Below are 13083 nucleotides of genomic sequence, written 5' to 3'. Positions count from 1 at the left end.
TTTCTTCTTTTCTTTCTTTTCTTTCTTTTCTTTCTTTCTTTTCTTTCGCACTGTCTCCTGGGCTGGAGTACAATGGTGCAATCTCAACTCACTGCAACCTCCACCTCCCGGGTTCAAGCGAGTCTCCTGCCTCAGCCTCCTGAGTAGCTGGGATTACAGGCATCCACCACCACGCCTAGCTAATTTTTTGTATTTTTAGTAGAGACGGAGTTTCACTGTGTTGGCCAGACTGGTCTCGAACTCCTGACCTCGTGATCCGCCCACCTCAGCCCCAAAAAGTGCTGGGATTACAGGTGTGAGCCACCACACCCAGCTGTCTTTTTTTTTTAATATTGCTGAATTTATTCTTTTAAAAAAAACAGCATGTATCATTTTAACAACAATAATTATTATTTTTAAAAAATAATAATTATTTTTAAATGACTCCCACAACTTAGGTTAACTCCCGCAACTTAGGGAGTCACTAAAGCCAAACATCTGATTTGTTTCGGTTCTGTGGGAATCATCCTTTCACCCAATCACATGCATTCAAGCATTATTATGTTTAGGAAATGGTCCAAGCGTTATGTTCAGTTCCTGAAAGTCTTTTTACAGCCTGTGTATTCTTTTTCGTATCTTTTAAGTTTCCTGCTTGAGACGTTCCTCTAGACTTGGGAGTCCTCTTAACCTCTCTGACTTTTGAGGGGTTTTGTAGAAAGCCATTGCCTGGCACTAAGAAGTTATCCATTCTGGAAATGACTGCCAGAGTCTAGGCCAAAGGGTGTAGATCTTTTCCACTCTGCCTCTGCATAGTTAAGGGTGTTTGCATCTGAACAGAAGATGCACTTCAGCTGCACTAAAGATACTAGCAGTATTAAGGGAAGAGTAGCTGTTGTCTTTTCAGCACCCAGGAGTAAAACGTAAAGATTAAGGTGACATGTGCACTCTCTGTGAAGAACTACTTGTATGTATTGGCTTCAGGCAGTCAGGACACGCCTGCCCTGTAGCCACACCATCGATATCATTCTTCTTTTTTTTTTTTTTTTTTTTGAGATGGACACCCACCCTGTTGCCAGGCTGGAGTGCAGTGACGCGATCACGGCTCATTGCAACTTCCGCCTTCCGGGTTCAAGCGAGTCTCCTGCCTCAGCCTCCCTAGTAGCTGGGACTACTGGCATGCACCACCACACAGCTAATTTTGTGTTTAGTACAAAAAGTAGAGACAGGGTTTTGCCATGTTGACCAGACTGGTCTTGAACTCCTGACTTCAAGTGATCCACCTGGCTCATCCAAAGTGCTGGGATTACAGGCGTGCGCCACTGCTCAGCCCCAATGTCATTCTTTGATAAAGACAGTGATACCTGTGTGAATGTATTTGAAGATATAAATTTTTTTTTTTTTTTGAGCCAGAGGCTTGCTCTGTCACCCAGGCTGGAGTGCAATAGCGTAATCTCAGCTTACTGCAACCTCTGCCTCCTGGGTTCAAGCAATTCTTCTGCCTCAGGCTCCCTAGTAGCTGGTACTACAGGCACCTGTCACCATGCCCAGCTAATTTTTTTTTATTTTTAGTGGAGATGGAGTTTGGCCACGTTGGCCAGGCTGGTTTTGAACTCAACCTCAGGTGATCCACCTGCCTGGGCCTCCCAAAATGCTGCGATTACAGGCGTGAGCCACCATGCCCAGCCTGAAGATGTAAATATTCTTACATAATTCATGTACATATTCATGTAAACTTAAACCAGTCCTAAGGCATGTGGTCTTTGCTGCATAATATAGAACTTTAGTTGGTAGCATAATGCGCACTGCTGTGGGTTGAGTTCCCTGGGAAACAGGCCGAGGGAGAGTTTAGTGTGATGATATTGAAGTATGCTCTCGGGGCAGCTCCTATGGAGAGGAGGAGAAAGAGACAGGATTAGGCAGTGGGAGAAACTGAGCCATGATGCAGGCCCAGCAACAGCCTTGACCAGTGCCATGGGGAGCTCTGGAGCTGGAGTGGCCATGCAGATTTGTCCCAAACTGGACTGAGATGGCCAGTCTTTCTGTAATCCCACATGGATCAGACGCTGGTTGTGGTCCTTCCTGGGAAGGCGACATGACCCTGCTGGAAGTGGCTCCATAGTTGTGGTGATCCCTGATGGGGCCACCAGCTAAGCTGTCCCAGAAGCTGAGCAAAAGGCGAATCTACGCAGCCGATTGCTATGTCCTCCCCACTCCTTTCTTCTCTGAAAGGTCTTTGCCATACAAAAATGACTGAGTCTTCCTCTTCCGTTTTTCCCGTTACCTTCTCCACTTCCAGGAGCAGAAGTCTGTGTGTGGGAGGCGAGACTAGAATTTCTCAGACACAGGGAATGGGTTTTGTGCTCTCAAGGTAGAGCTGCTATTTTGGGCCTCAGAACACTTGCTTGGTTCGAGAAGAGACTAAAATAGCCCAAATGTGAACACCTCACTTGAGCAGAAAGTTCTTCATTTGGTGAGAATCTTGGCTTCCGAGTGCCACTACTAACTATACCCATTGAGAGCACCGGCTTACTGACTATGACACATTTGTTCATGCAGTACATAGTTATTGAGTGCCTACTGTGTGCCCGTCAGTGTTCCAAATATAGAGGAGATCACAATAAACAAAACAGAAAGGCGCTTCTCGTCTCTGGAGATTTTTATTCAAGTGGTTTTACTGAGCCTACAAAGCAGAAGTTGTATATGTTATGACTATGGACTTCTATATGTCCTTCATTTCACCCAAGCTACTATTTTTCTTAGCGTAGCTGACAGACATAAAACAAAATACCCACCATGTTTATTTACAAAATAGGGTTATGCATAGATGAGCTCTTGGAGATTTTCCGGTCCAGCGTTCCCCAAACTATGATTATTTGGTCATCACCTTCACTGTAACGTCGTTCTCTGAAATACTCTTCTTCAACTCTCCCTTTTTTCCCCTTTACATATCCATGTTCCTTTTTAACCTTTTATTATGAAAAATTTCAAGCATATACAGAAGCCGAGTGAGCAGTACAATGAATCTCTGTGTATAAAATTCCATTAGCAGTTAACTCTTGGCCACTCGTCTCTGCTATACTCCCATTCATCCTCTCTACCTTGTATGCCCTGCCTTTTTTATTTTTTTGAGTTAGTCTTGCTTTGTCACCCAGGCTAGTGTGCAGTGGCATGATCACAGCTTACTGAAGCCTCCAGCTATAAGGCTAAAGCAATCCTGCCTCAGCTTCCTGAGTAGCTGGGACTATAGGCATGAGCCACCACACCCAGCTCTACCCTGAGCGTTGTGAAGCAAATCCTAAATCCTAGATATCCTGTCATTTCATCTGTAAATTTTTTATTTCCAAAGAAATAAGAATTATTTATTTTAAATTTTAATGTTATTTTTAAATTAGAAATATAATACATTTGTAACATGAAACAAATATGTGTAATTTAAAAATTATTACTCTTCATTGCCATTTCATTGAAGCTACATTATAAATGGTATATTTTTCCTTGGTGTTCCTCATGTGTATACCAGCATATGCAAATGCATATATGCATACATTGTTTTTGTTTTATACAAAAGCCATATTGCACAAATTACTCCAACTTGCTTTCTTTTTCTCAGAGTCATCTTTATTGAGGTCTAATTTACATCAAATAAAATTTACCCTTTATAAGTGTATAGTTTGGTGAGTTTTGACAAATATATACAGTCATAAAACTGACCCCACAGTCAAGATTTCCTTCACACCAAAAGATTCTCTTATCCTCCTTTATAGTCAGTTCATTCTCACTCCCTGAAAACGCTTATCTCTTTTTCTGGTCCAATAGTTTTGCCTTTTTTAGTAGGTCACATAAATGGAGTCAAAACAGTATGTAACCTTATTCAAAAACACAGTAAACATAAATGGATTGAACACTCTGAATAAATGGCAGAGACTAGCAGAATGGACTTTTTAAAAAACATGATCTAACTATATGCTGTCTATAAGAGATGCAATTTAGATTCAAAACCACAAATGCATTGAAAGTAAAAGGATGGAACAAGATATGCCATGCAAACAGTAACCAAAAGCAAGCTGGAGAAACTATACTAGTATCAGACAAAATAGATTTTAAGGCAGAAATTGTTACTAGAGACAGAGAACAACGAAAAAATATCAATCCATCAGGAAGACATAACAATTTTAAACATAGATGTACCTAATAACAGAGTCCCGAAATACATGAAGCAAAAACTGACAGAATTAAAAACAGAAATAGAATTCAACAATTATAGCTGAAGACTTCAGTACCCCATTTCAGTGATGGATAGAACAACTATGCAGAGATGAAGACGGAAACAGAAGACTTGAATAACACTATAAATCAATTAGACCTAACAGTCATCTGCAGATTGTTCCATCCGACAACAGCAGAATACACACACTTCTCAAGTGCACAGGGAGCATTCTCCAGGACAGTTTATGTGTTACACCATAAAATGATTTTCAGTAAATTTAAAAGGGTGAAATATTTCAAACTATCTTCCCTTACCACGGTAGAAAAGGTTAGACATTATACATAAGGAAATTTGGGAAATTCAAAACATTATATAGCCTTATATATCTAGTTTCTTTTTAATTTTTTTTTTTTTTCGAAATGGAGTCTCACTCTGTTGCCCAGGCTGGAGTGCAGTGGTGCTATCTTGGCTTACTGCAACCTCTGCCTCCTGGGTTCAAGTGATTCTCCTGCCTCAGCCTCCTGAGTAGCTGGGACCACAAGCACGCACCACCAGACCTGGCTCATTTTTTGTATTTTTGGTAGAGATGGGGTTTTATCGTGTTGGCTGGCTGGTCTCGTACTCCTAACTTCAAATGATCTGCCGCCCATCTCAGCATCCCAAAGAGAAAATTTTTTTCTATTTTTAATTTTAATGTTAATTTATTTTTAATTAATTAATTAATTTTTTTAGATGGAGTCTCACTCTGTCTCCCAGGCTGGAGTGCAATGGCACAATCTCGGCTCACTGCAACCTCTGCCTCCTGGGTTTAAGCAATTCTCCTGCCTCAGCCTCCTGAGTAGCTGGGACTACAGGTGCCCATCACCATGCCCAGCTAATTTTTTGTGTTTTTAGTAGAGACGGGGTTTCTCCATGTTAGTTAGGCAGGATGCTCTCTATCTCCTGACCTCGTGATCTGCCCACCTTGGCCTCCCAAAGTGCTGGGATTACAGGCGTGAGCCACAGCGCCCGGCCCTATTTTTATCTATTATTATTTGAGACAGGGACTCACTCTGTCACCCAGGCTAGAGTGCAGTGGTGCAGTCTTGGCTCATTGTAGCCTCCCACCTAGGCCTCCTGAGTAGCTAGGACTATAGGTGTCCACGCTACACTTGACTAATTTTTTGATCTTTTTGTAGAGACAAAGTCTCACTATGTTACCCAAGCTGGTCTCGAACTCCTGGGCTCAAGTGGTCGTCCTGCCTCGGCCTCCCAAAGTGCTGAGATTACAGGTGTGAGTCACTGCGCCCAGTCTCTCTAAGTTTCTTTCACTTAGCATATGCTTTGGAGCCCTGTCCATGTTGTTATGTATATCAGTAGATTGGGATTATATCATAGTTGCTATATCCATTTGGACACTGGGTTGTTCCAGTTTGGGAGTATTTTGAGTACAGTTGCTTTGAACATTTGTGAAGAGGCCAGGGCATATGTTTTCATTTATAATGGGTAAATACCTAAGAGTGGAATTGCTAGTATGGTAAGTGTATGTTTAACTTTTTAAGAAATTCTCAGGCCGGGTACGGTGGCTCACACCTGTAATCCCAGCACTTTGGGAGGCCGAGGTGGGTGTATCACCTTAGGTCTGGAGTTGGAGACCATCCTGATCAACGTGGAGAAAACCCGTCTCTACTATAAATACAAAATTAGCCGAGCATGGTGGCATATGCCTATAATCCCAGCTACTCAGGAGGCTGAGGCAGGAGAATAGCTTGAACCCGGGAGGTGGAGGTTGCAGTGAGCTGAGATTGCGCCATTGTGCTCCAGCCTGGGCAACAACAGTGAAACTCCATCTCGAAAAAAAAAAAAAAGAAATTCTCAAACCATTTTCCAAAATTAGTACTATTTTACATTCCCACCAGCAACTTATGAGGTTTCTGGTTATTCCACATACTTCTCAGCATCTAGGGGTTTTTGTTTTGTTTTGTCTTTTTAATATTAAACATTAATCTGCTTGCCAACTAGGGAACCACTGGGATGGAGGGCTTGGGTGCCCAGGTGGCACGTGGAGTGTATCTCAGTGTGGTTTCAGTTGATGTTCTCCTGATGACTGATAATGCTGAGTATCATTTTCCTGTGCTTACTAACCATCTGTCTCTCTTCTTTGGTGAAATGTCTGTTCAAATCTTTTGGTCGTTTTTCCTTGTTTTTGTGTCTACGTATTATTGCATTGTGAGAGTTCTTAATATATTCTAGATACAAGTTCTTTATTGGGTTGTGTTTTGCAAATGTTTTCTCTCCATCTGCGGCTTGTCTTTATATTTTCTTAACAATGTCTTTTGAAGAGTATAGTTTTAAGTTTTGGTGAACTCCACTGACAGGGCTTAGAGGCAACAAAACCCAGTACCAATGAGCACAACTAGTGCCTAGAGCTTGTTTTCTAAATACTCTTCACTAAAGGAACCAGAAGTCCATAGAGAAATGGTGGATTCCAGGGCTGGGAGGGAAAGAGTATAAGGTGAGCATGGAATATTTTGTGTACCAAAAAGCAAGGAAGCACTCAAAGAGCCGGGCGCGGTGGCTCAAGCCTGTAACCCCAGCAGTTTGGGAGGCCGAGGCGGGCGGATCACGAGGTCAGGAGATCGAGACCATCTTGGCTAACACGGTGAAACCCCGTCTCTACTAAAAATACAAAAAATTAGCCGGGCATGGTGGCGGGCGCCTGTAGTCCCAGCTACTCGGAGGCTGAGGCGGGAGAATGGCATGAACCCGGGAGGCGGAGCTTGCAGTGAGCCGAGATCCCGCCACTGCGCTCCAGCCTGGGCGACAGAGCAAGACTCCCTCTCAAAAAAAAAAAAAAAAAGAATAATGGAGATTAGTGGAGAGGACATCAGAGCCATCTTGAAGAAGCTCCCACTGACCAAATATTAGATGATTTGAGCATCAAAATACATAGAGATATAATGGATCATAACCAATTGAATAACAGGAAACCATGAATCTAAATAGGTATTAATAAATGAAGCCAGGAGTAGTGGCTCACACCTGTAATCCCAGCACTTTGGGAGGCCAAGATGGGCAGATCTTTTGAAGCCAGGAGTTCGAGACCAGCCTGGCCAATATAGTGAAACCCCATCTCTACTAAAAAAAAAAAAAAAAATACAAAAAATTAGCTGGGCGAGGTGGTGCATGCCTGCAATCCCAGCTACTTGGGAGGTTGAGGCACGAGAATTGCTTGAACCTGGAAAGTGGAGGTTGCAGTGAGCCGAGATTGCATCCCTGCACTCCAGCCTGGGTGACAGAGTGAGACTCTGTCTTGGATGGATGGATGGAAAATGAAAGCCCTTCCTCATGGTAGAAGGCCAACTAATAAATATTTAATGGATGGAATGATAGAATCATACAATCACCATATGGTAACCAGCATGGTAATTTTTTCAGGCAAGAATCATCAATCTGTGCTAAAATAAGTAGGTAAAAGTTTGTTGAATAACAGGATATTTACATAGTTTCAAAATGTATCCCCCAAAAATACACATTAATTACAAAGAAAAAAATAGTATCTTTCCAGTGGAGAAACATGGAAGATACTTCCTTCTTAACCAAGTGACTGAAGTTAACCTCACCAAAAATTAACCTTATCAAAAATTAATACCTCCTGATATCATCTACTGAGAAGGACACAGGATTACTTCTGTAGTATTCCTGCCAAAAAAGTGCATGATTTGACTCTAATCACATGGAAACATCAGACGAATCCAAACTGATACTCTACAAAATAACTGGCTTATACTCTTCAAAACTGTCAAGGCCATAAAATTCAAGGAAAGAATGAGGAACTGGAGGAACTGGCTGGGTGCGGTGGCTCACACCTGTAATCCCAGCACTTTGGGAGGCTATGGCGGGTGGATCATCTGAGGTCAGGAGTTCAAGACCAGCCTGTCCAACATGGTGAAACCCCATCTCTACTAAAAATACAAAAGTTAGCTGGGCATGGTGGCACACGCCTGTAATCCTTGCTCTTCGGGAGGCTGAGACAGGAGAATCGCTTGAACCTGGGAGGCAGAGGTTGCAGTGAGCCAAGATCGCGCCACTGTACTCCAGCCTAGGTGACAGAGTGAGACTCCATCTCAGAAAAAAAGAAAAGAGGGACCTGGCGCAGGAGCTGACACCTGTAATCCCAACACTTCGGGAGGCTGAGGTGGGTGGATCACCTGAGATCAGGAGTTTGAGACCGGCCTGGTCAACATAGCGAAACCCTGTCTCTACTAAAAATATGAAAAACTAGCCAGGCATGGTGGTGCCTGTAATCCCAGCTGCTTAGGAGACTGAGGCAGGAGAATCACATGAACCCAGGAGGCTGGAGGTTGCAATGAGGTGAGATCGTGCCATTGCACTACAGCCTGGGCAACAAGAGTAAAACTCTGTCTTAAAAAAGAAAAAAAGAAAACTGCTAGATGCAACTTGTTATCTCCTAGATTGGGTGATAATCCTGGACCAGAAGAAGAAAAAACATTGTTTTCTATAAAGATCAGTATAATAAATATCAAACATCTCTTCCTTGGAAGTTCAGGCACATGAACCCTCTGAGAAAGAGGGAGAATCTTTGTGTATTGTGTGTTTGTAGGGTTGAATGATTTTTCAAATGTTCATTAATGATTTTTATTTTCTGTTTTGTGAATTATCTGCCATGCTCTTTGTCCATTTATATATTCATTGTAAAAATTTTCCAGTTTTAAGTATTGATTTTTTTTAACTTTTAAGTTTTAAAACTAAAACAGATTCCTTCTTTAAAGAATAAATATAAACTATACAAAAGGCTTAAAGACCAAAATGAAAACCCTTCTCATCTCCATATCCCACTCTCCAGATGTTCTCTTATTTCAGTTTTTAAAAGTTTGCCTCCCACTTTTTCTTCCTTTCATTCTAAAAATTTCTAAATGTTTCTGTGAATTAGTCATGCAGCAAAAACATGTATCTTAATGGGCTAGGACATCAAAGAGTCTATGAAACTATGTTAACCTCTATAGATTTCATGGTAAAGGGATATTTATGTTCAGAACATGTGTTATGTATATTTAAGAATTTTTAAAGTAAGACCTCATAGCAAAGCATGAACATAACTAATAATGACTATAACTGCGTAGAGTGAGCTAGTAACTTAAACTCTAGGCTTTTGGAAACCATTACATAATCTTTGCTGTTATCTTTTTATTTAAAAAAAAATAAGAGCTTTTTTACCCTTATTAAAAAAATTAACAGTGTGCAGCCTGGCCAACATGGCAAAACCCTGTCTACTAAAAATACAAACATTAGCTGGGCATGGTGGTAGGCACCTGTAATCCCAGCTACTTGGGAGACTGAAGCAGGAGAATCACTTGAACCTGGGAAGCAGAGGTTGCAGTGAGCCAAGATTGTACCACTGCACTCCAGCCTGGGCAACAGAGCAAGACTCTGTATCAAAACAAAAACAAAAAAAACAGTGTGAGTTGAAACTGGTGGTATTTGGCCAAACTGGGTAGTGCAAGTTAGAGGCAGAGATGATTCTTCCTTCACAAGATTAACTACCTGAATCTTTTGTTTTTTATCCTTCATGGGATAATAAAGAACCACTGGAAATTCTTTTGTAACCTCTTTGTTTTATACGTGAGAAACAAATGCTTGAATAATGCTTGAATATAGTAACCATTCAGTGAATGTGTGTTGAATTGATGAATGAGTAAATTGAGGCCCATAGAGAGTACGTAGCCTGCTCCTAGTCCTCTGCAATTTAGTGACACTTGACCTTTGCAGTTTAAGTAAAGGTACTAGAATGTTAGCAGTGGAGCTTTACTCACTCATTTAACAATCTTTTTTTTGAGACGGAGTCTTGCTCTGTCGCCCAGGCTAGAGTGCAGTGGCGCAGTCTCGGCTCACTACAAGCTCCGCCTCCCGGGTTCATGCCATTCTCCTGCCTCAGCCTCCCGGAGTAGTTGGGATCACAGGCATACACCACCACGCCCGGCTAATTTTTATATTTTTAGTAGAGATGGGCTTTCACCATGTTGGTCAGGCTGGGCTCGACCTCCTGACCTCAGGTGATCCGCCCACTTTGGCCCCGCCAAAGTGCTGAGATTACAGGTGTGAGTCACTGCGCCTGGCCAATTAATTTTTTTTTATTATTATTATACTTTAAGTTCTAGGGTGCATGTGCATAACGTGCAGGTTTGTTATATATGTATACTTGTGCCATGTTGGTGTGCTGCACCTATCAACTCGTCAGCACCCATCAACTCGTCATTTATATCAGGTATAACTCCCAATGCAATCCCTTCCCCCTCCCCCCTCCCCGTGATAGGCCCCAGTGTGTGATGTTCCCCTTCCCAAGTCCAAGTGATCTCATTGTTCAGTTCCCACCCATGAGTGAGAACATGCAGTGTTTGGTTTTCTGTTCTTGTGATAGTTTGCTGAGAATGATGGTTTCCAGCTGCATCCATGTCCCTACAAAGGACTCAAACTCATCCTTTTTTATGGCTGCATAATATTCCATGGTATATATGTGCCACATTTTCTTAATCCAGTCTGTCACTGATGGACATTTGGGTTGATTCCAAGTCTTTGCTATTTTGAATGCTGGCCGGGAGCCGTGGCTTGTGCCTGTAATCCCAGCACTTTGGGAGGCCGAGGTGGGCAGATCATGAGGTCAGGAGATCCAGACCATCCTGGCTAACACAGTGAAACCCCATCTCTACTAAAAATACAAAACATTGGCTGGGCATGGTGGTGGGTGCCTGTGGTCCCAGCCACTCAGGAGGCTGAGGCAGGAGAATGGCGTGAACTCGGGAGGTGGAGCTTGCAGTGAGCGGAGATCGCGCCACTGCACTCCAGCCTGGGTGACAGAGTGAGACTCCATCTCAAAAAAAAAAAAAAGTTTGAATGCTTAAGATGTGGTGCCTTGTTGTGTTCAAGGTCTTATTATCTAATATTTTTAACTCTCAGATCCCTGAGAAAGGGGGAGTTACTGAGGTCATAAGTGATTTATATATTAATAACAATATCCTGCGATAGAGTGACCACTTGCTACTCTTCATTGCTGGTGAGGAAAGCCAGTGGCTTTAGGTGTCCTGGAGCCTGGGGGGTGACATGTGGGATGAAAAATATGCCTCTCCGTGGCCTGGTTATGAACGGAAATTTTTTGTGTTTTTTTCCTAGCTGGAAGAAGAAAGATCTGTGCTCAATAATCAGTTGTTAGAAATGAAAAAAAGGTAAGCTTTCTGTTTACTGTTGTATGTGTGTGTGTTTAATAAGATGTCAGAACATGATATGTGTGGTAACTTATAGCAGAAAACAAGTGACCTTCTTATATTTGGAAAATGACATTGTGATATTTTGGTACTTGTGATTGACAAAATATGAAAATCCATTTGCAGGGCTAGGCACAGTGGTTCACACCTGTAATCCCAGAACTTTGGGAGGCCAAGGCTGGCTGATCACGAGGAGTTCGACACCAGCCTGACCGACATAGTGAAACCCCATCTCTACTAAAAATACAAAAAATTAGCGGGGCATAGTGGCGGGCACCTATAATCTCAACTACTTGCGAGGCTGAGGCAGGAGAATTGCTTGAGCCTGGGAGGCAGAGGTTGCAGTGAGCCAATATAGCACCACTGCACTCCAGCCTGGCGACAGTGCGAGACTCCGTCTCAAAAGAAAAAAAAAAAAATCCATTTGCAGAAGTTTCACAGTAGTTTTATTTGTAAGCCATGTTCAGTTGCTTTCACTCAGAAGTGATCTAAAATCAGATTGTCTCATGGTACACCACTGTTATCTCCTAGTTTCAGTAACTAAAAATACTAGAATCTTATATGTAGTTATTGATCTGGATATAAATACTGATTTCAATTATATAAAAATTTAATGTTCACTAATAATGGGTAATGTCATTTTAAATGTTTCTATTAGCTTTAAAAGGCTTTTACTTACTCTCCCATGATAGTCAAATGATACTCAAATTAAAAACTAGGATAACTTTTTCAGTACTTTCCAGTAAGGAAGAACATGGCCCACAGAAATAATTGTGTAGAAGCCTGATGCTTCTATAAGCTGATAAGTCTTTGTCTGCTCTTTTAAAACGTGCAGTTTTTGTTTAGAGAATGTCTGTGCTACACAGTGCCAAGCAGGTTTAGGGGGTGCTACTGCTGAGAACCACAGTCTATCCAGTGGGTGCTGCAGAATGGGTACATATCACAACAGTGATGTGCTTTTTGTTAGAAACAAAACTAAAAAATAAAAACAAACCTTAAAGAGTAGCATAACCAGTAATTTCTCCATGCTCTCATGAAGTATTTTATTCCCGCTCGTCAGGGCAGAGGAGGTTTCCCCACCAACCTACTGAGGTGTGTGTTTTGTGCAGCACTGTCTCCTCTGCCAGCATGGCAGTTGCTTAGGAGTTGAGGGTTTTATTTATTTATTTAGATTTAGCTATTTGGATTCCATTAGCCAGCCACATTCTAAAGGACATTAGGCCTTGGTCCAGGGATGCATTTTCTTTTTTAAATTTATTTGTTTTCGAGACATGGTCTTGCTCTGTCACCCTGGTTGGAGTACAGTGGCTCAATCATGGCTTACTGCAGCCTCAATCTCCTGGGCTCAATTGATCTTCCCACCTCTCAGCCTCCCAAGTAGCTGGGACTACAGGCATGCATGCGTGACCACACCTGGCTAATTGTTTGTTTGTTTGTTTGAGAGGGAGTCTCGCTCTGTGGCCCAGGCTGGAGTGCAGTGGCGCGATCTTGGCTCACTGCAACCTCTGCCGCCTGGGTTCAAGCAAGTCTCCTGCCTCCCTCTCCTGAGTAGCTGGGACTACAGGTGCCCACCACCACACCCGGATAAATTTTTGTGTTTTTAGTAGAGGTGGGTTTTCACTGTGTTAGCCAGGATGG

General features: G+C 42.3%; 1 protein-coding gene across 2 annotated transcripts in view; it reads left to right on the top strand.

Moving 5' to 3' along the window:
- The window catches only part of CLIP1 (CAP-Gly domain containing linker protein 1), a 152810-nt gene that overhangs the window by 123613 nt on the left and 16114 nt on the right, over positions 1 to 13083 (top strand). For both annotated transcript variants that reach the window (XM_023205381.3, XM_023205388.3), the window contains one exon: positions 11354 to 11406. In XM_023205381.3, coding sequence (XP_023061149.2) covers positions 11354 to 11406 — 53 coding nt within the window. The remainder of the gene's footprint in view (positions 1 to 11353; positions 11407 to 13083) is intronic.

Source organism: Piliocolobus tephrosceles, chromosome 10, assembly GCF_002776525.5.
Source record: "Piliocolobus tephrosceles isolate RC106 chromosome 10, ASM277652v3, whole genome shotgun sequence".
In the NCBI taxonomy this organism is placed as follows: Eukaryota; Metazoa; Chordata; class Mammalia; order Primates; family Cercopithecidae; genus Piliocolobus; species Piliocolobus tephrosceles.
This window is presented reverse-complemented; position numbering and strand designations above follow the sequence as displayed.